Below are 22,844 nucleotides of genomic sequence, written 5' to 3'. Positions count from 1 at the left end.
TTGTTTGGACATGTTAGTTTGTGGGCTGTCAAGAAACAAGAACAGATGTGATTTGCCTCATATCCATTTATTAATGATTCTATTACAAATTGTTTTCTTCCACATATTTCACAATCATCCATATCAAATATCATGTATCCGAAACAGTTGGTACATCAATACAACCTATGACATGACACCCTGTTAAGTCATGTCCGAAATTTTCTTGTTTGGTTGCAAACATATTCGACTAGTATAACACCACCAGAAGTCGAGTAAAATTCGAAAAATAATATACCAATCTTGAGTCTTGACGACTTGAATCAACTATTTTTAGTAAATTGTTGTTCTTGGCATTTGGTAAAGAGTTCCAGAACCAACATAAAATTATAGTTCTAGGCCAGGGCCATTCTTGTCCCATCTTGCCACTTCTTTCTTTAATAACTAGTCGTTGCGGCACGTTTTTTCTACGTGCATATAACAAATAAATTTTTTATATATTTTAAAATATATAAATTAATACATTACATTAAAAATAAAAAAAAAGAAAGAAAAACTAATTTATCAATCAATGTGAAATCTGAAAACTTAAATGAGTTAGTTATTTTATTGATTGAAGATCATTATTGACTTTATAAAAAATTAGTACAACGGTATCATTAACCGACGTTTGTGTGTGTGGAAGATTTTTTTTTAACCTTTGTCAACTACATTTTATAATAATAAGAAGTGTAAAATTATTAATAGGGTTGTTCTTTCAATTTTTGAGATGAGTTCTTGAACCAATGATTTGAAGTACAGTCCACATGGTGAGGAATGGAGAGTAGAGCCTGTCTTAGGTGTAAGGCTACCCTACAATCCCACAATTTGCTCCCAAAGATGGGCCCTATAAAACAAAATGTAATTAATATAAGTATATATTTTATCCACACTCTAAAAAATTAGATCAAATATATAAATTATAAAATTATAATTGTATCTCTTAAAATCACAACTGTGATTATAAATACATTCTCTATATAGTAACAAAAATTTGTGTAAATACCTCCAAAAGTACAGTACACTTATGGGGTGTAACTGTAATTTTATAAAAAGATAAAGGATTTATATGTAATTTGTGTAAAGGAAGAGAAGTTATCTATAATTTTATAAAAATATAAGGAGTCTTTGTGTATGCAAACCTAATCTCAGGAGGCGACAACGTAATTTGCCCTTAATTGAAGGGGTTATCGCAGTGGCTCAAATAACTATTTATCAGCTTATTGCGGAAAGTAAATTGAAAAGAGTGTTTTGGATTTACAATTTCTAATTTTGAAATATTTAAATTAACTTTTACAACGTATCGGTAAAATTCTAAAATTACATACATCGATACGTTGTTTCAAACGTTACAACTCGGACATTTTTACTTTTCACTTTAATTTTTATGCACTCTCAACTTTAGCTATCGTGTAATTGACAACTTTTTTTTAAATATAATTTATTCCCACTGCAAAAGCCCCCTTACCACTAAAATTACAACTTTATCTACAATAAAATATTATTATAAATACAGTCTAATTCACTTATCATGTAATCGGCCCAAATCAAATCTTTTTGGTGGAAACTTCTCAAAGGGGCAATCTTGTGAAGCATATGCACATTCCTAAAAGGTGATGTGTGTGTGGGTAGGTGTTTGGATGATGGCTAAATTGTCCTTTTAGGTATTTGGTAATTAGTGTTAGAAGCCTTATTGTCTTAGCCTCATTAGCTGTGTTTTGGGGAATTTTCAGTTGCTATTATCAAGTGATTGATGATAAGGATGCAATAAGTGGGGTTGGGAGGTGTTTGGATGCAATTCTTGATTTGGATTAGATTGTGTTGTGGACAATGACATAAAGTTTTAAATAATGAGACATGAAGATGTTGATATTTTTGTCCCCACTCTTAACTCATCCTATTGCTTCATCATTTTCTTTTTGTTGCTTTCTTGTGGGATTTTTGTTTTTATTTTGTATAATAATTCACTTTTTATATTTATGGGAAGAGCAAGAAAAGAAAAAAATAATAATAAATAGGGTAAATTACAGATACCTCCTCCTAGGTTTGACATAATTACAAATACTCCCTTGTTGCTTGAAAAATTACAAATACCCACCTCAAATAGAAAATAATTATGTAGCCCCTAGACGGTGAAGTAGACGTTACCAATTACCATTGCTGAATCTTTTTAAATAATAAAAAAAACATTTTAAAATGTATAAACGAATTTTAGAGTGAGTAAAATAAATAGTCTAGAGGGAATATTAGTTCATAAAAGTACTTTAAAAAATTATAAAATACATATAAAATTATAATTTATAATCCAAAAGGGTACTTTGGTCAATTCACCACATAAATTAATTGAAAAAACCTAATGGAATGGATCGTCGTTAGACGGACATTAAAATTAGAGGGATCTTCCTAATTATTAATTATGTCAAATATCAGAAAAACTGATTGTAATTTTCCATAAAAAATAATTATTTAACCTTTGGGCAAGGAATATGATGTTTGGAAAAACTTAACATAGGTTGATGAGACCTAACTTAATTGACGAAACTCAGATACGAACCCTATTAATGTATGGGATATTTTTACGTTAATAGTAGGTGCAATTCAATTTTAATAATAGTCGTTGATTAAATATAATTATTTGAATGTTGGTAAATAGTATATGATTGTTATTGTTGTTGGTATTTATTAGATATTAATAATTGTAAAAATAGTTCATCGCTTTCACATCAAAATAATAAAAAAAAACACTTAACACAAGTTCTTTTTTTCTTTTTTAAAATGTTGTGTCAGAGTCGGGCTTTCAAAACCCAATTCTGATGCGTCTCGAATATTATTTATTTATTTTTATTTTTAATGGTAGAACCGTCGTCTCTCTATATTTTTAAATTATTTAAAAATACACCTTTTTTTTTATAAATTTTTTACATTAAATAAATAATTTTCCCCAATTAAAAGTCAGATGAGTGGTCTTAAATGAATAGGAAGTGATCTTGTAAGACTGGAGACATGACATTACTTTACTATATTATATATATATATATATACAAAAAATTGTTTCTAGAAGAAAACTAGGAATAAATCTCTGGAGTGCCTTAGGTTTAACTTCTGATGCTTCAGGCATTAAAAGCTTTCACAGTCACTGTCACTGTCTTAATCTCAACCCATAAAATTTATATACTCTGTTTCTTGAACTATACGTTATGTAATAATTATATTTTAAATTGATAAATGTAATATTTATATCTTACAATTATATTTTTAGATAATATTGTCCTTATATTATATATATAATTAGTTTAAAGAATTTTTATTTATTTATTTTAGTAATTTTGCATTTTAAGTTGGGTAAATGCTATATTTGGTCCCTTGTGTTTTCGTTTTAGAATCACTTTAATTCCTCAAGTTTATTTTTTGACTTTAACATTTTTAAACTTTAATTTTTATCTCAATTTGGTCCTTTTGACCATTTTCTAGCAAAAATATGGCGGGATTTTGACTCTTTGGAGGGTAAATGGTCAATAAGATTGATTTTATCACTTTAGTCCATAAAAATTGTAAAATTATCAAATTAGTCTATTTTTTTTAAACAAAAAATAATAATTTTTTTTTAAATTTTTTTATGTTGATATTTGTAAATATCTTATGTGAACAATAGAAACTTTGAACTCATATGAACATAATAATAATATATTGCTTAACTTAAAATAAATAGTCTTTTTTTTCCCAATAGTTAAAAAAAACAAAAAATTATGAATAATGTTAATTAAACTTATCTAATGTGAAAATATAATTAAAAAAGCTAAGTTAGTAATTTTTTATTTTAAGTGTAAAAAAGTTAAACCTTAATAAATATTTATAAAATGTTTTGGTTTTTTAATAAAAAAAATGATAGATTATACCTTTTAAATAGATCTTGGTGGATTTCATATATTTGCTACAGTTTTTAGCTATAACAAATATTTTGGCATCGTTATCAGAAACAACGGCTAATAATATTGTGAAGACATGATTAATTAGTATATCTGTCATAATTTTTTACCTTTAACTATGGTTATTAACCGTAGTGAAAAGCTATTTTTTTCTTACATCAGTATTTTTTGAGTAATTATGTTATATCAATATTATATATATTTAATATCAAGTGTATGTGAAAGAAGTTTAAGTGCTCTAGTGAAGAACATGTATATATGTACTGTAAATTGATTATATAAACTAAAATAAAATAGCCATAAAAATCCTAAGTCACAGTTGTAATATTGTTACTAATTATATAAGTTTCCTAATTTATTTTGTAATAATGAGTTATATAGCCTTAAAATTGCTATTAGAAACAATTCATGAGACATATATAGTGACGAAATAGTAATAATAAATAATTATTGTCCTATTTATTTTATTGTTAAGTTGTCACTATAAATATGTTCTTAATTATCTATTATAGATACCTAAATTTTAATTGGAATAAATTACGAATTAAAAGCCCAAACAAATCGTCTGATAATTGAAATTTATAACAAATTTGGATTTTAAATATTTTCGATATGACAAATTGCCATAAGCCCATTTATCAAGTTTGGGTCTTATGCATTATGATGGACTATTTTAAGATAATTCTTTTATTTTTGAATTGGCTAAGTAGGACGAAGCATTTGTCAATACCGCCCGTTCGGATTAATCTGTATCAAAGTTTATGGTGTTCAAGACCAATCTACCTAAGCCCTGCTCGTGTCTATAAAAAAGATCTCAACTATGCTACATAGTAGACAATGCACTAGACTATAAGACATAATCCAAATCAAGAGGACTCAAGTCCAAAAATTTACAATGAAACTCTGTAACCGCAAAAGTTGTACGTCTACTTTAGCATCGAATCTTCAAACGTTGATATCATATTCTGATGTGACAAATAGTTTGCTCCACAAAGTACAAAAAAGACTACACATCCAAATCAAGAACAAGCTTCAAGTCTTTGAATCTACATTCTGAGCGATGAATTAAGGGCAATCTTATAATACTTTTTGTTTAAATTTATAAAACATTCCATTTTCCCCAAATATTTCTTGCCTCGTAATTCTTTTTTCCAGACTCGAATTTTGTGTCGACATCTACAATGTAACTTTATACACAATTCTTGCCAATAACTATATTATGAAAAAAATAAAGATCATGATCACTAATTTATTTTTTTTTTGCAGTAGTGATTTATAATTGATTAAGGACATTTAATTAATTAGTTAGCTTTATATTCATATTAATAAGAATGTATATAATTGTGTAATAAAAAGTAAATATATAACTTAAGATATATACATACATATATTCATTAAAATACAAAATATGGTAAGTTATATTGATACTCCTCAAAATTAGATTCAAATATACAAACGCTCGTTATTATTTGTATAATTACATAAACACCCGCTAATAGAGTGGAGCGTAGAATTACAACTTTAATTTCAATTGATATACTTATAATTTTACAATGGACAGAACATAATGATATATTTTGACATATCATGAGAGAATGTGAATCTGTACTATATATTAAGTGAAAATATTCTTTTGGTGTCTCACTTAATTTTGGACTGCTATTTATTTTAAAATCTTAAATTAATTAATTATTTTTAACTTCTCTATTTATCATAATTTTCTATAACTACCCTTTGGTAGTTACTTTTCCTACCCCTAGAAAAACAAATAATACAATTTATATAAATATTTTAGGGTTAAACATACGTTGCACCCCTAAACTATTCATAAAAGTGCATTTATGCCCTTGAACTATAAAACATAACAAAATGGCCCCTCACCCGATATACACTAGTTTTTTATGACAAAAATGCCCTTGTTATTTACACCCCTAAAATATATCTACTACAATCATTCTCCTAAATATAATCTAAATTATTATAATTTTTTATTAAAAATAAACACTACCAAAGATTTATAATTTTTTTATATTGGGTACAATAGAATCTGTATAAGCTTCATAATTTACAATTCTTATATTTTTTACACAACTGGTAAAAAATTTACTTAATTTTAATTTTCTTGTGTTATATATATTGAATATTTTTAAAATAAATTATCAATACAAATTTAAAAATATTACATCAAACATATATATACTGTGGAATATGCAAATTCATAATATAATTATGTATAATATTCTATATTTTTTTAGAGTAACGATATGATATATTTTTATTATGTGAAAATATAATTGAATAAAAATTTATAAGTTATATAACATACTTTTTCTAAGTATCATATACATTATGTATTGACATATATTTAAATGTAACTTTTAGCATAATCTATTTACTTTGTAAAAATATATTTTCATATAATAAGCTTATAAATATTTTTTGTGTTACATAATTTATAAAAAATTATAAATATTATATTTAAAAATAATTTTAAAAAAAATTAAAATCGCACCGTGATCATCCCTATTGAAATATCCTAGAATTCCAACTCCTTTATATGCTCATGAAACTTTAAGGTCCACACATGACCTATGATTAACAACTCCAGGCCCAATTGGAGGTATGGCCCATTACAATTTTTGTTCATCTTGGGCTTTATCCAAATTGTATTTCTCTGGCCCAGCCCATATACAAAAATACCATATTTATGCTTATATGACTATAGATAAAAACACATATTATTGAATTATAATAAATAAATAAATAAATATTATTGTACAACAATATTATGCATATACCTAATGTGAAAAATACTGAAGCAATGATATGATATTGGTTTTTAGTGTGGAAAAATGAAATGAGTGAGAATTTCTTTTAAACTCCTATTATTTAAAAAATTACACTTAATATTCTTAATATTCATTCCGATCCAATAAAAAGATTCATCCGTTGGTAAAAATTCACGAAATTTATTAGTATCAACAAAAAAATTAAATAGAAGTTCATATATACGCCCTATTGGTTTATTACATATTTATTGAATGTCAAATAAATCATTTCTGAACAAATTATTTTTATTACGTTAATGTATGAGAGGAGGTATATCTTCACCCTTATAAAGGTAGTAGTAGTCAGATGTAAGATGCTAGTTTGGTCAGAAAATATTTGTTTGACTTGAAATAAGTCGATTTTGGGTTAATATGAATTTTCATCAAATTCTTTTGCTGATGTCAGCACATTTTTGTGACTTTTACTAATAGATGGATCTGTTTTTATTAGGTGAAAACAAATGTCGGAAATATTTGATATAATTTTTTAAATTATATAAAATTTATGTGTAATTATACCAAATATTATGAAAAGACAATCTACTAATTATTTCTAACTTAACATAGAAAAAAGCATGTAAATGATGAGGAGATAAAAGGGATGTTGTGCATGCAGGGCACAATGGGTTGACACTAATAATTTATTGTCTTCCTCTCCTTTACAATAACACCTTTTCAAACACAAATATTTTAAATTTAATAAATTAATTACTTGACAATACCTTTTTTTTTTTTTTTTTTGTAATTTCAAGAATAGTTGGTTTGGTGGGCATACAACATTGGTTGCGTCCACGTACACAAAATGTTAAATAAATATTTTATTTCTAAAATAATTTAATAATGTGATGTATAAGGGAGAAGAAATTAGTAACACAAAATATTGGAAAAAGGGGTGAATTACGACGACCTCCTTGAAATTTCGCATAATTATGAATATTCTCTCGTTATTTGGAAAATTAATAATATCCCCTCTGATTTTAACGGCCGTACAACAATTAGCTAAACCCCGTTAGTTTTAGTTGAATTTTCATCCATATTCTGTGGTGAACTGATCAAAAGGCCATTGTGGACTAAAAACTATAATTTTATTTATTTTTTAAAATTTTTTGATTTTTTTTATAGATTGAGTGGATCATTTTATTTTAATTTTCAAATTTTTCCATCCATTCCATCCGAGTTTTTTATAAATATCAAATAATATACTTATATAAAGGCTCTTTATAATCACAAACGGCGGTTAGTAACACCGACACACTAATTTTTAATATATAATAATTGTATCCTTGATTCGATAATTTTAAAAATTAATTGTAATTATTTTTTTTTTTAAATTTTTACAAAAGCGGTTCCACGTTATTTTAACGCTACACCAAGTTTTTGTTGTGTCGATAATATCTCTAGTTACTTTTTTTTTTTTGAAATATAATTTATTAATTTATATATTTTACTCTTATTTATAATGTATTTTAAAAGAGTGAAAGATTATTTATTATATATATTTAGAGACGATGTATCATGACGACTAAAAATAATAAGGTCTTGCAAGTAAGACCTATTGATACGAAGGTGAGGGCGAGATGGGCCATGTCCCAAGTCTTATGAGACTAGGATCGGGCGGTGCGAATCTTGATTTTTGTTAGAAATACCCCCATTATTTACTTATTTATAGTGTATTAATTATGCAAATTATTTCTTCTTTTACATAATTATACATACATTATTGCTTTGTGTTGGTGTATGTGTGTGTATATGTATACATAACATATATAAATATATATTTAATATGCACATATGTGTTGGTGTGTGTATACATATGTACATAATATATAAGAATATATGTAATATATATACTTGGTATATAAATATTTACATACACATGTAGATATAAAAAGAAAAAGGAGGGAAAAATCTACAGTTTGAAATTTAAACAATGGATAAAATAATGTGCTCACTTGGTTTATTTTAGAATATAATTCTTTTTTTAGGCCTTCTTCGAAGGGGCAAATAAGTCTTTTTATAATTTTTTGCCATTTTCTCGATTAATGGGGGTGGTTTATATGATTATACAAAAAGAATGGATGATTGTGTGATTATAACAAATATCAGGGTTGTAAATATAATTTATCTATTTTTGTAAAGATAAAAAGAAAAGGCAATAAGTAATTATGAATTAATCATAATTAGCACTGATTCAAAGAAACACTTTATGTTGTTTGGTCCCAAGTACAAAGCATAATTGAAAAGGATCAGACTGCAATAATTGCAAATCTGAATAAGATTTGACTTTTACAAAAACTAATGTAGTGTCCTAATCATACTTACATGTTACTTTTATGTTTATTTAGGCATTTATGCAGACAACCTTTATGTCTTCTTGGCTTTGCTTAGTTTATATTTTTCTTGTAATGACTAATTTACCCTTGCTATTCTCACAAAAACCCATTCCATCCCTAACCTATAAGGCATACCTTTTATAAGTTTGGCTTGGGTAAAACTTACTTCCGTTCTTGGTTTTCTGGATCAACTTTAGAATTATTCGTATATTTTTAACTGACTTGAAATTAATTATTTTGATAAATTTATGATATTAGTGTAAATTTTTTTAAAGAGTATTTATATAAATTTTGGCTACTAAAGAGGAGCTGTACTTATAATTTTATAAATAATATAGGGTGTTTGTGTATTGAACTTAATATCAGGAGACAACTTTTGAGAAATAAAATAATATATCTTATATTCTATGTTTTTCTTCCCTCTCAACTCTCCTATAGACTATATAGTTAAAATAAGAAGGCTAAATTGTATAAACTGTTCGTGGTTTAAAAATTCAGGCAAAAATATCTCTGTATTTAATATAGAAAAAAAATCCCATATATTTTTCTTAAATATAGCTCACATGAGCCTCTCTATTAATTGCAACTAACGCTGCTACGCTGGGAAAACGAAATGATAAAGTTGTGCTGTGGGGAAAAAACTCATTGTCTTGAAAGCAAAATTTTCGGTACGATCGTGGTGCAATCGTTAATATTGTTTGCTTTCCAAGGTTATAATACAACACTCTACAACATATGCACTCGTGGCAGAGAGTTAGAACAACAAACTGTATCACTCAGAAAAACAAACACATAAAGAGAAGAGAAGAAGAAGAGCTGAGAGCTTTGTAAGGCGTATCTCCAAAATGAAAAATCGAAGCCTATTTATATAAGGGAAGGCCTTAGTTGATATGGAAAAATCATATCAGAAACGGCTAGTTGGGGGCGGATTTAGCTCAACAAAATTTCTTCCCCAAAAGAGATTAAGTTATCTCGGACTTTTCAACAAAATTGGACTCGGTCAATTCAAAAACAAAAGTATAGAATTTCAAGTGTTTTTCTTACAAAAAGATTTAAAATTGCGCGGCCCAACCCTGTTGGACTGGGACGGGGCGGGCAGGCAACTATACGTGTGGCTTTTCTTCCGAAAGCCACCTATCTACACTTCTTAATCTATATGTGAAAGGATAAGTTATTACACACAAGTTGAAAGTCTAATGAGAAAGCAATATGGGACAAAAGGAGTACTTACTAGTTGGTCCTTCCCCCCAGCACCTCACCAGCCCCCATTTTCCAACATCCCAACACAAAAGGGGGCGACATCGACGATGCCTAACTCTACGATGGCATCGTACTAGCACACTTATGGTGGCTGGAGAAGGGGAGGGATAAAAACAAAAACAAAAAAAATCAAAAGAAGAAAAAATAAATAATACATTATTTTTAAAGTTTTTAAAAATTTTAAAAAAAAAAGTGATTTAATTTTTTTGAATTTAAAAATAATAAAAATAAAGTATTAAAATTTAATTTTAAATACATAAAATAGAAAATTAAATTTAAATAATATTTATATATAATTTATTAAAATATATTTAAACTAAATAATAATATATAATTTTTATAGTTGATTAATATTATATTTATCATCCTAAATTTGGAAAATAAACTTTAGTATATTAGTCTTTGTATTGTGATTTTAAATTAACTTGAAATTTAAAATTTTAAAAATTGTATACCTTTTTTGTATTTTGATCTTTAACTACTATAATTAAGAGCAAAATTATTTAATGTTTTTAGAAGAGAGAAAAATGCAAAAAAAGAAATACTAAAAACCAAGTTAAAATAATTGAATTTCACCATGAATTCTTTTATACACACCAAAGGAGCATTTTAGTCAACAAAGGGCAAGAAAAGGTCCAAACACACCAAAAGAACATGCCAAATTGCACTAAGGATACATGTTTCCTACCTTGTGTTTATTGCACTTTGCACCCTAGAAAATGGAGGATTGAAATTTTCAACCCTCATGAAAAGAAAATCAACAAGTTACACCCTCCAATATCATTAGTTTGAAACTCCAAAATGACTTGCTAGCATCAATGGAGGGAGGGCAGGAACATGTTAACATAATTGCCCCTTGTATTTTTTTTTCTTTTTTGTGGAAAAATAAGATAATGTATTAAATCTATCTAAACCATTAATGAAGTAAGAGGAAATTTTTGGTGTGCTTACACATTATTTTTCATAAATATATGATTATCATAATATCCTTTTATATTTTTTTTATAATTTTCAAGTATGCTCAATTGTTAATATCAGTAGAGAAATACGATATATATGATTTTGGCGAACTCAATTGTCAAAGTTAGACAAAATAAATTGTAGAACTACTCTTGACAAGTTCAAATGAAAATGCCCGACTGATCTATGCAGTCGAGTCCGATGTACATTCATGTTCTTGAATTTTCCCTTTTCACCAGTTTTAGATAATTTTGTCCCTTTTTAATTGTTTGAAAGTGAAGTTCAAAGTGTTTTGGTAGCTAGTTAGAATAAATATATTACGAGCAATTTATCAAAGTGCGACTGCACAAGAAGGTGCTTGGTTGAGCTTATAATCTTCTGCATACATTTTAAAAGATCTTTGAGAGTTTATACGCTCTTGAAAATCATTTAGCAGGTTTTTTTTTTTTTAAAAAAAAAAAGCTTATGAGATCCTAAAATAAGATGTTTTGGATCTTATAAACTCTTTAAAAAAAAAGTTAATTGAACTCAGTTTTTTCTAAAAGCATCTTATAAGGTCTTTAATCTTAATATCCAATAAACAAAAATATACTTATATAATTGACGTTTTCCGCCTCAAAGTAAAATTATCTATTTATATAATTCTAAAATTCTAATAGTTTGCAGCTTTTTCGGTCATTATTGTTGTATAATAGCTTATTATGGCTAATATTTTAACATCTTATAAGCTTTGTCATCTTATTTATTCAAATACAAGAAGAGCTTCTATTTTAAATAAAAAAATACGTTTAAACTGTTAAAATGTTTTATAAAGTGTAGGAACTTGTAAGTATTTCAAATAAGCTTAGCCAAACTCCCTATAAGTACATTGTTTATATGGGTGAAGTGCATAATTTCCTTTTTTTAAAGGGTGCAAAGTGCAAATAACTCTAAGATGGGTGAGACATTAGGCTGGGAAAGAGCTCCGGGAATAGTAAGAGAAAATAAATCAAGAAATATGTATAGTTAGGAAATAAGAGGCGGAATAGAAAGACAAAAAACAGTAAAGAAGCTATGGATGAGCACAAAATTCTGAAGCAAAACTCAACTCAAGTAATCAAATCCATCTCGTATTTACCATATAAATAAAGAAAATAAAGAACCCATTTTTCGTTTTTGTTCAAAAGTTGTGTTTTTCTCTGAATCTTGTTCGAATAACATCCCCTGCATTACTCTTTCTTTCTCTCTCTCTCTCTCGTGATTGTTCTTCCAAAGAGAAAGAGAAAGAAATATATATATATATATGTATCACCATTGATACCTATGTCATAAATTAGCAGACACACTTTTCCACGTTGAGATAGAGTTTTGTAACTATTGCATGTATGTAAAAGATGTTCTAAATGCATTTTCTTTTACCTGAAAGCATGCATTTTGTTGATTCTTGAATTTTTTTCATCAAGATTTGTAAGTGGGGTGTTGGTGTTGTTTAAGCAGCTTCAATGGCGGAAGGGGTGTTGCAATTCAATGTGGCGTCAATGGTGGAAAATTTGCTTCAACAGCATGGAAAGAGGCTCCATGACATTGATTTGGCCTCAAGAAAAGCCCAGGAAGCTTGTATGATATTGCTTCTAACTACCCTTTTCTCTGTCTTGGTTATTCTTGATGATCATTTATAGCCTTTTGATTTACAGCTCTTTTGGAGATTCTGATTAATTTCTTGTAAAAAAGATGGATCTTGAGTGCATGAGCATGACATGGATAATAAAATGCGCTTTTTTTTACTATCTCATTTGTTTAACCTTGATTGTTAATCTAGCTTCTGCTTTCAGTTTCATTTCCCTTTGGAATGTATTCGAATGCGAATCTCTGTGTGGGGTGTTTAGGTGACGTTGGTATTGTAATGAGATTGATATAATGGCGAAAAATTTTGTAATTAGAGGCTTGTGTTGTAGCATTGAGGAGATATGAAGCGGCTGGCTGGTTAAGGAAGATGGTAGGTGTGGTTGCAGGGAAAGATTTGCCAGCTGAGCCGTCTGAAGAACATTTTAGAGTTGGCTTGCGAAGTGGTACTATACTTTGCAATGTACTTAACAAGGTCCATCCTGGTGCTGTGGCAAAAGTATGCTTCTTGGAGCTTGTTCATTCGATTTAGATTCTCTGTTTTTTCTATTGTAGCTTTACCTTTAATTCTTTGGCATGCTTCTAGGTAGTTGAGGCACCACTGGATACTGTTATTATCCCTGATGAAAATGTTAGGAACTTCCTTGCAGCTATAGAGGAAATGGGGATTCCAACTTTCGAAGTCTCTGACTTGGAACAGGTATGTAGATAACCTTGTTGTATATCTTTTTCAATATTGTCTGTGGAAATATGAAGAACGGAGTAAAATAGTTATTTGTTCGAACGTAGGGAGGGAAGTCTTCCAGAATTGTGAATTGCATCCTGGCACTCAGATCATACCACGAATGGAAACAATGTGGCGGAAATGGACTCTGGAAATTTAGTGGAAACACAAAGGGCCCTTCTGCAGGGAAGCAGATGGACAGGAAAAATTCTGATCCGTTAGTGAATTCTATCTCAAGGACATCCACTGGGGAAAATCTTGATAGTTTGTCGAATGGGGAGAACTCATATGGTGATCTTGTGGAGGACTTTGACGAAGTGGTTTGTAAACCTACTGTCTTGGATTTTTGCCACCTTAACTATTCTGCAGAAGCATTTCCACGTGATAAGATTATTTCGCATTTCAAAATTGCAGGATACCTCTAATACCTTGCAGATTCTAGTTCGCGAACTTCTTTCTGATAAGACTCGAGAAGATATTCCAGTGGTGAGTAATCAGTTGCTTGCTTCCAAATGCTAAGGGAGTAGGAGCAACTAGGATCTTTTGGTCCTTTCTTAGTGCGTGTTCTCATAAGATACCACTTTATGAATTTCAAAACAAGTTTGCGTTCTATGGTACTGCATCCACCTTAATGTACTAAAGGACTCACAATAGACCCGTGCAGTTATAAGACTTGCAAAAGTGAATAGAACAGTGAATCGCTGGCTCCTCTGCTTATTTGAAGTTGCTTAAACGTTCACACTAGAAGCATAATTTACACTAATGAGGAGTACAGCTGAATGAATCATGCTAGACCTGTTATCCTTCATGGGTTGCAATCATGATTATGTCACTGCACTATCTTAGTATTTGCTTAGACGAATGGAGTACGAGTCACTACTTCACATAAAGCCATAAGATAAGTAGAACTGTAGAAGGTTCTTAATGTTAACTACCATCATTAAGCGATGGCAATTTTCTGTCGTTTTTTTATGACATTGTCTCTGATCCATCAGTTTTGTCAATATTCTTTCTGAGAAATTCCATTGGTTCCATGAACAGATTGTAGAACAGATGTTAACTAGAGTTGTGGAAGAATTTGATCAGAGGCTGGCAAGCCTGAAGGAACAGGTAAGCCAGATGCTTTTCTCATGCTGAGTACGTGCACCTTCATCTTCCCATGCAAAACTCTTTCTTAGTCCTGATTGTTCATTACTTTCAAAATGGATATACAATAAAGTTACTTGTTCCCTTGATTTAGTCAAATTCTTTGCAAAACAAGAGAAACCAATTGGGGGGTTCTAAAGCAATTTTTCCTGGTAAGGCAGGTCAGAACAACTCCGCAAGAAGAGGGTGTCCCAAGTTCCCACGAGTTTCGGGAGATAGAGGTGTGATTACCTTGGCTTGTGTTACCTTTTAGTAGGCATTTAAGACCTGTATTCATCTTCATTACGTAGGTATGACTTTTGTTTTTTCTCATGTAAGATCCCTAGCAAAATGAAAGAAGAGAGTTGCTCTAAGATGGAGATCCCTAATGAAATCAAAGAAGAGAGTTGCTCTGAGATGGAGACCCCTAATGAAATGGAAGAAGAGAGTTACTCTGAGAAGGAGATCCCTAATGAAATGAAAGAAGAGAGTTGCTCTGAGATGGAGATACCTAACAAAATGCAAGAAGAGAGTTGCTCTGCGACGGATTGTGACAATGGCATATCAAAAGACCCTTTCTTGAAGCATCATGAATTTGTTGAATGCCAGCAAAAGAGTATACAGGTAATAACTAGTAGATATCAACTACAAAAACAGAATTACTTTCTCCAATTTGAGATTTATAAGAAGATTTATTTTATTGAATTGTAGAAACTGAAGAATATGCTTCATTCTGCAAAAGAAGAAATGAAAATGCTGCAAATGAAGCATCAAGAAGAGTTTAACAATCTAGGTAGGGACCTGTATCATAATGATGTCTGATGTAGGAACTAGCAAGACCTGAAAACCTTTCATCTTTGATGTTAGGTAAACACCTGAATACCCTAGCACATGCAGCTTCAGGATACAAAAAGGTTCTTGAGGAGAACCGTAAATTATACAATCAAGTCCAAGACCTCAAAGGTAAACCTCTATTGGTTTGCTTACTTAATATAACGAGACGGTGGCATGTCATCTAGGTATGTCAATGATATGGTTTCACACATAAAATCTGACAGGAAATATAAGGGTCTACTGCCGAATACGACCTTTTCTTCCTGGGCAGGCAAATCGTTTGAACCCTGTAGAAGATGTAGACGAAAGAACTATTGAAATATCTGCTACCTCAAAAAATGGAAAAGGGAAGAAATCATTCACTTTTAACAAGGTTTTTGGTCCCTCTGCAAAGCAAGGTAACTAAAGTGCCTTATAGTGTTTTTCATTTACAAGTGTTATATGTGTAAAGATACTCCTGAGGTGCCAGCTTTCCCTCTTTGGTTCTTTCTTTTCTGCAGAAGAAGTATTTGCAGACACCCAACCTCTGATTCGGTCAGTCCTTGATGGTTATAACGTTTGTATATTTGCTTATGGTCAAACTGGATCAGGAAAAACTCATACAATGGTAAGAAATCCACTTCTCTTTATGAAAATTCAATTGAAAGTTCCAGATATTTAGTTGAACATATGATTTCTCTCTGGTGTAACTTTTATTATGTCTCTAACTTTGTAACACTATCTTCTGTCGACAGACAGGACCAAAGGAACTTACACAAGAAAGTATGGGAGTAAATTATAGAGCATTGAATGATTTATTTCTAATCACAGAACAGAGGAAGGACACGATTTCTTATGATATCTCTGTTCAGATGATTGAAATCTACAATGAGCAAGTCAGAGATCTCCTTGCTACAGATGGTGGCAATAAAAAATATCCTTTGACCAAACTGTTACTATCTTTGTAATTCTGTTTTCAACTCAGCTCATTTTGTTTTGGTTACCTTAACTCCTAAACACATTGGAAATACGCAACAATACCGCGAACGGCATTAATGTTCCAAATGCAAACCTTCAAACTGTGAAATCACCTTTAGATGTCATCAATTTGATGAACCTTGGGCATAAAAATCGTGCAGTTGGTTCTACGGCTATGAATGATCGAAGCAGCCGTTCTCACAGGTATAGTCTTTCTCATTTTCTGGTTAGCTAATAGTTTATTGTTCTTCTAATTTTATCTTTATTATGATCCCTTTTGTTGTAAAAGACGAGCACAGGTTTCTTTCTCATTTCTGGTTAGCTAATAGTTTATTATTCTTCTAATTTTATGTTTATTATGATCCCTTTAGTTGTAAAAGACAAGCAAAGTGTGTTAACTAACAATTCTTGTGTTTTTGTTCACCTTTCTAGTTTCTGTTGTTCAGAATCATTAGAGAAATGAAAAAATCAAGAAAAGAGTTGTATTTAAGATATCTTGCAGCGTGAGACATTTATAGGCTATGTTTCCTTATGTTGAAAAACTGCTAGAGCCGTATTGACCGTTTTATCTGAGAGCATACATGATTTGTTACCTGAACTTGAGTGGCTATCTGCAGTTGTCTCACAGTTCATGTCCAAGGCAGAGATTTGACATCTGGCGCAGTTCTTCGTGGTTGTATGCATCTGGTTGATCTGGCAGGAAGTGAAAGACTTGATAAAACAGAAGCCGTTGGCGATAGATTGAAGGAGGCTCAACATATTAATAAGTCTCTTTCTGCTTTAGGAGATGTGATAGCCTCTCTTGCCCAAAAGCAGACACATGTTCCCTACAGAAACAGTAAACTAACACAGTTGCTTCAAGATTCACTAGGTAAGATACGAGCATCCATGAAGTATCTAATACAAACTTTTCCCTTTCATGGTGCTTACCAAGATCTTTGTTCTTGTGCTTGTTAGGAGGACAAGCAAAGACTCTAATGTTTGTTCACATCAGTCCAGAGTATGATGCTCTTGGAGAAACACTTAGCACTCTTAAATTTGCGGAACGTGTTTCAACCGTTGAGCTTGGTGCTGCTCGAACAAACAAAGATAATACTGATGTCAAGGAACTCAAAGAACAGGTATTGCTACCCTTTGTTCCTTACTAACTTAAGGCATCGCCAATGCGACCACTTTTCTTTATTTTCTTTCATCTCATGGAATAGTCTAAAAGATGACAAAATCAACCCTGCCCCTTTTTCTCCTCAGCTTCTTGAATGACCACTTGTTTTCATTTCATCATTTCTTTCTTGGCTCAAAAAGTGGAGAAATTTTCTACTTGCAATTGCGATTTCTTTTCTGTTCAAGAAAATGATATGATCTAATTACATGCAGATAGCTAGTCTTAAAGCAGCCTTGGCACGGAAAGAGGGTGGAGAATCTGATGCCCCTCAACATTCCAGACCTAGCAGTCCTGATCCACAGAGATTCATGTCTTCTGGATCATCTCCATCACATTCTTCTTGGAATAGTCCTGAAGATTCCTGTAAGGCAGAGGTATGGAACCAGCCTGCTTTTACATCATTTAGGAGTCATACTCAGCTCACGCAAAGTAGCCACGTATTTTCGTAATTTTCATAGAGAATACCAGTTGCTTAATGTCATTTCTGCTTCTGTTAACTTAATTAAGGAGCAGATGCTCAGTGGGTAATGTCAACTAACGTGTTTACTGCTAAATATATGATCATTTATCGGACGGGACCACATCTTTATTCTCCTCTTTTCAGAGCCACATAAATGATTGCTCAGTAAAATGACCAAAACCACGTCTTCACATTAATTCGACTCGTTTTATCCTACTATTCATGTGAAAATTTGATTGTTTGGAGAGAAGATTACATTTTAAGATCTTTTTTCCTTTGCTGGGCGGCAGGAACAAAATAACTCCTCATCACCGTCAAGAAGGCACAGCCTTGATCCCCAAGACCTGATGAATTCTCCTTCTTGGCCACCACTTAGCAGTAGTCCTAGCTTAACACCAGTTGAAAAAGGTGTCTCTCGTGATTGGGTTGAAAAAGTTTTGAAGAATAAGTCAGAAAAATCTCCAAGCAAGATTCCAGAACGTAGAAGGCATAGCCTGGATAATGGATTAGCTAGGACTAAGTATCAGCAAGTAGCCATCGACGACTCAGACGACCATGAAGTTGCAACTAGTGATTCTTCAGAGCCAGATAACCAGGGCCAATTCAATATTTCTAAATCCAGCAGCTTGCCAAATGTAATAGGATCAAAACTCATAAAACCTAGTCCAAAGTCAACAAGGAGCCAAGAAATGAGGTAACAGATTCATGTTCACCAACTCATACAATGCTTTCCTTTGCCATTTGATGATTGCTTCATGAGCCCTTCGGATTTATGTACAGTTGTAGCTCATTTTATCCCCATAATCATATTCATGCATCTCTTCTTGGAGAGTTAATAAGGGACAGGTAAATTTACTTTGCTTAAAAGATGAGAGTGCAAATAATGAACTTTGATACTATAAATTCACGTAACGTAAGTGTTCATTATGTTCTTGACCTGAAGTGGATCCATCTTTAACTGTTTTATGCTTAAACTTTATTTTCACCATTAGGAGCCTAATTCCTCCGCCAACTCGGAAAGTGTCAAGTGGGGTTCAGTCTTCTTTGCAGAAGACTGTGCGGCAACCAACTTCTGCTGCCGCGAGGCGAAAACCAGTCGGTGGAAAGTAAGAACAGCACTAGTAACTCACTTTTGGTTGGAATACATCAAAAAACCAGATTAAATCTTGCTCTGAATGTTGCCATTTTGAGCAATCTGATTTTACTGCAAATAGTTACTTAAGTTTCCAATGATCCAAAGGCATGTAAAAATAGAATGCCGGTAGTTCTCACTGCCACTTTGCTGCTTTCTTTGTTTTTCTTTTTTTTCTTGGCTGGGGGGATGGTTAGAGTGGTGATCATAGCTTTGGATGTCCCACTGATGGAAGGTGGTGGTGTTGATGGTCTGTTGTGAGTCTTTTTCATTTTTTTACCTATTGTTGTGATTCTTTTACTGTAGAGAAGAGCATATATAATGAAAGATGTTCATCCACACTTCATGTTCTTGAAAGTGTTTCATCCATTCTGCTGCCTTGATTTGAGCTAAATACATTCTGACTTGGTTATTGCATATATTTAGGAGGTTTGCTTTGAAAACAACTACAGTAGACCTCAAAGCTTTTGGTTGCCGGCTTTAAATGCAATACACTCCGCGTATAAATATTAATAGGCAAAAAGCATTGAACTTCATCGACATCGACAGGGGACTTGAGACACGACCCGTCAAGAAATTCTTGGATTTGGGACTTGACACTTGAACCTAATGGGTTGGATCGATAGACCCGATTTAAACTTTTCACATATATTAAAAAGTATATTCTTTTTGAAATAATACTACCAAATTTTATAAATATGAGATAACAATATTATTTGAAAGGTTGTTTGTTTTAATAAATTTATTTTTTATATTTTAGGCTTTAAAATATTAAAACTTTTTAAATGTGTTACTTATATACATTAAAGTATCTACAAAGTATTTTATATCATTATTTTAATTTATAAAAATATACTTTATATAAGTATATACAAAATATATAAATATATATATGTAGAAAATTTAAGAGGATCGGGTTCGGTCTAAAATACTAAAACTGAAGATCCACTCCAAAACTCGCCCCAAATAAGACAGGTCCAAGTTTGGATATATGCATATATATACGATGCACAATTGTGGATCCACTTCCCTTAAAAAACAAGTGATGATCTCTTGCAGCCCAACCCTAAATATTCTCAATTCAACAACTTAAATTTATTTCAATTGACTTATTTTTTGCTATATATAATTTCTCATTTCCCCGAATTATATTAATTTTACAATGTATACATTCGCAATATGAATTGTTGATGAGAATAAAATAAAGAAAAGATACCCTAGGACTTTAAAATTTTAAACTAGACTAAGATCCCTACACTCTTAAAAATCTTCTAAAACCCAAACCAGTAACTCAAAACCACAGTTGTTGGTTTGGTGACACTTGGAAGGAAGAGATTTTGACATGAAGCGTACTTGTGGGCCTTATAAATATTTCGGACGACTTAGGATCTTACATAATTTTTTAGAAAATATATTTGTGTTCTTTCTTAGCTTTGTGCCAGAACTAATTTAAGTTTAGCTTTTGCTCGTTTTCTCAAATTCTAACACTCATTTTCTCAGGTCTTCCTACCTCGACTCGAATTAGTATTAAACCAAAATATTCTCCCAATCATCAAATGGGGCCCGTACATTAGCCAATCAAAAGCGAGGTTAAAATCAAGCTTTAAAATAGTGGGGGCTATTGAAAAGAAAATAGTTGGATCACTCTTTTTAGAGTTAGATTTATATTTTTTTAAAAATATTTCTGTGTTTCACATCATTTATATTGCATATATAAAATAATTTTATAAATATAAAATCTTATAAACTATTCCACCATATTAATTGCATTCTATTCCTTGTTAAAACACAAAAAAAATGCACTACAATCCCGAACTTTTAAAAACTCACTACCTCCCATACCAGGGGTCACGTTACTATTTTTTTCCCTTAAGTTCGAGAGTTTCGTTGTCTATACTTTTCTTATGGAAGAATTTCAAGTGTCATCCATCTAATATAGGTAATATTAAAAAAATCCTCTATGAAAAAAGAAATTATGAAATTACCTCCCTAGTTTTCAACAATGAAGTAAAAAACCTCTAGGCCCATCAACTATGATGCACGTGTGCTGACTGCGGGCAAAATAGTGCAGAACACCTGTGTTTCAACTGTTTTGTCCCCTTTTTTCTCCATTTTAACAGTTAAGTCTTCATTTTTTTCCCCCATTTTTTCTTCTCCCCTTTCTTGTATGGCCAATTTTTCTTCCTTCCTAAAGATATGTCCGCTCAATAAAGTTGAATGAAGAAAAAAAAAAACCGACAGTGAAAGTGCTCGATTTTATATTTCAGCTTCACTATTTTGTGGATGCAATGCAAAGACAAAAATTATAATAGTGGAATCTATAAGAAAACCTTCTAGATGTGAGCTATATATTATTGCTACAGATCTTAAGTTAGCATTTTTTATTTTCATTAGGCATAACCAGAAAGAGCAACATGGACACTAATTGAAAATCAATGAACTTTGATTTTGGAGCGCACACTGAGTCAGAGGATAATGCATCTGCAACAGATAAAGATGAACAAGATGGATTTGATATTAATGAAGTAGTCTCAATAGGGAGAAATTATGGGGGATCAAATATGTTTGTTGATGGCAAGGAAAAAGTACTTAGTTGTGTTAATTTTTCCACAGGAGTTAGTTCAATTCTATTTCTGTTGGTTTTAGTTCTTGTAATGAAGTAAAAATTATGTCTGATTGTAATTTAAGACAATTTGAAAAATGGTTTTAATTTGAATTTCACTATGTTGTGTAATAATGTTAATTTCTTGGTGTTAATGTATGTTACAAGTTTTAAAATGATATTAGAAAAACTCAATGCTGGAAAGAAAAACACAATGCTCAAAACTAAAACATCTCATTTCAATATGGATTTCTTGTCTGAAAGCATACAAATGTCAATCCCAAAAATTCAGGAATTTACATAATAACATTCTTGCCCAAAAGTTATATCTACACATCCACATAAATGGTATCATGCAATCCAAAAATCTTGCTCCAGTAGTGTTTCTCATCAAAGTTGCATTTCCAGGTCTTGATAGCAAATTTCTTGCTAAAAAAAAAACAATAAAGATGAAAATGAAGGGCATATAGACAAAGGGGAAAAAAATAAGAATATATATTTTGAGATTACTTATAGCAGATGTAAGTGTGTTTGTGGACTTTGTTTGCAGATGTTCCCCTGCTCACAAGAGTAATTTTTTAGATTTGAGTAATAAAGAAATTTTTTTTCTGAATAACTATATTACCCTTGTTGTATTTGATGCAGAAACATCATGAGTTGTACACTGAAATTGGGCATCATGAGCTACTTGTTGCTACGAGAACCCAAAAAAGAAGAAGATCAAAATAAAAACTTTATAGAATTTTAAAGAGAAATGAATGGAATAGATACAATTACTTATTGTAGTAACAAATGTGATTGTGGACACTTTGTTTGTAGTCATTCCTCCTTTTGTTTTTGCTTTTTTGATGTTCAAAATAGGATGTTTTTATATTTGAGTAATAAACAAATTTACATTTGAAATAAGTATATTGAGGAATA

General features: G+C 30.8%; 1 protein-coding gene across 1 annotated transcript; it reads left to right on the top strand.

Moving 5' to 3' along the window:
- On the top strand, positions 12,501–19,660 carry LOC105172409 (kinesin-like protein KIN-14I). The gene is made up of 20 exons (XM_011093808.2): positions 12,501–12,687; positions 12,802–12,921; positions 13,260–13,426; positions 13,514–13,627; positions 13,717–13,971; positions 14,066–14,137; positions 14,693–14,761; positions 14,959–15,018; positions 15,116–15,400; positions 15,488–15,569; positions 15,644–15,739; positions 15,835–16,008; positions 16,111–16,217; positions 16,345–16,523; positions 16,610–16,771; positions 17,185–17,438; positions 17,525–17,688; positions 17,942–18,103; positions 18,480–18,883; positions 19,182–19,660. Exons 2-20 carry the CDS (start codon positions 12,807–12,809, stop codon positions 19,297–19,299), a joined length of 3,039 nt encoding a protein of 1,012 aa, XP_011092110.1. The 5' UTR covers positions 12,501–12,687; positions 12,802–12,806; the 3' UTR covers positions 19,300–19,660.

This window comes from Sesamum indicum, linkage group LG10 (genome assembly GCF_000512975.1).
Source record: "Sesamum indicum cultivar Zhongzhi No. 13 linkage group LG10, S_indicum_v1.0, whole genome shotgun sequence".
NCBI lineage: Eukaryota > Viridiplantae > Streptophyta > Magnoliopsida > Lamiales > Pedaliaceae > Sesamum > Sesamum indicum.
The sequence above is the reverse complement of the archived record's forward strand: the minus strand, read 5'-3'. Positions and strand labels throughout refer to the sequence as shown.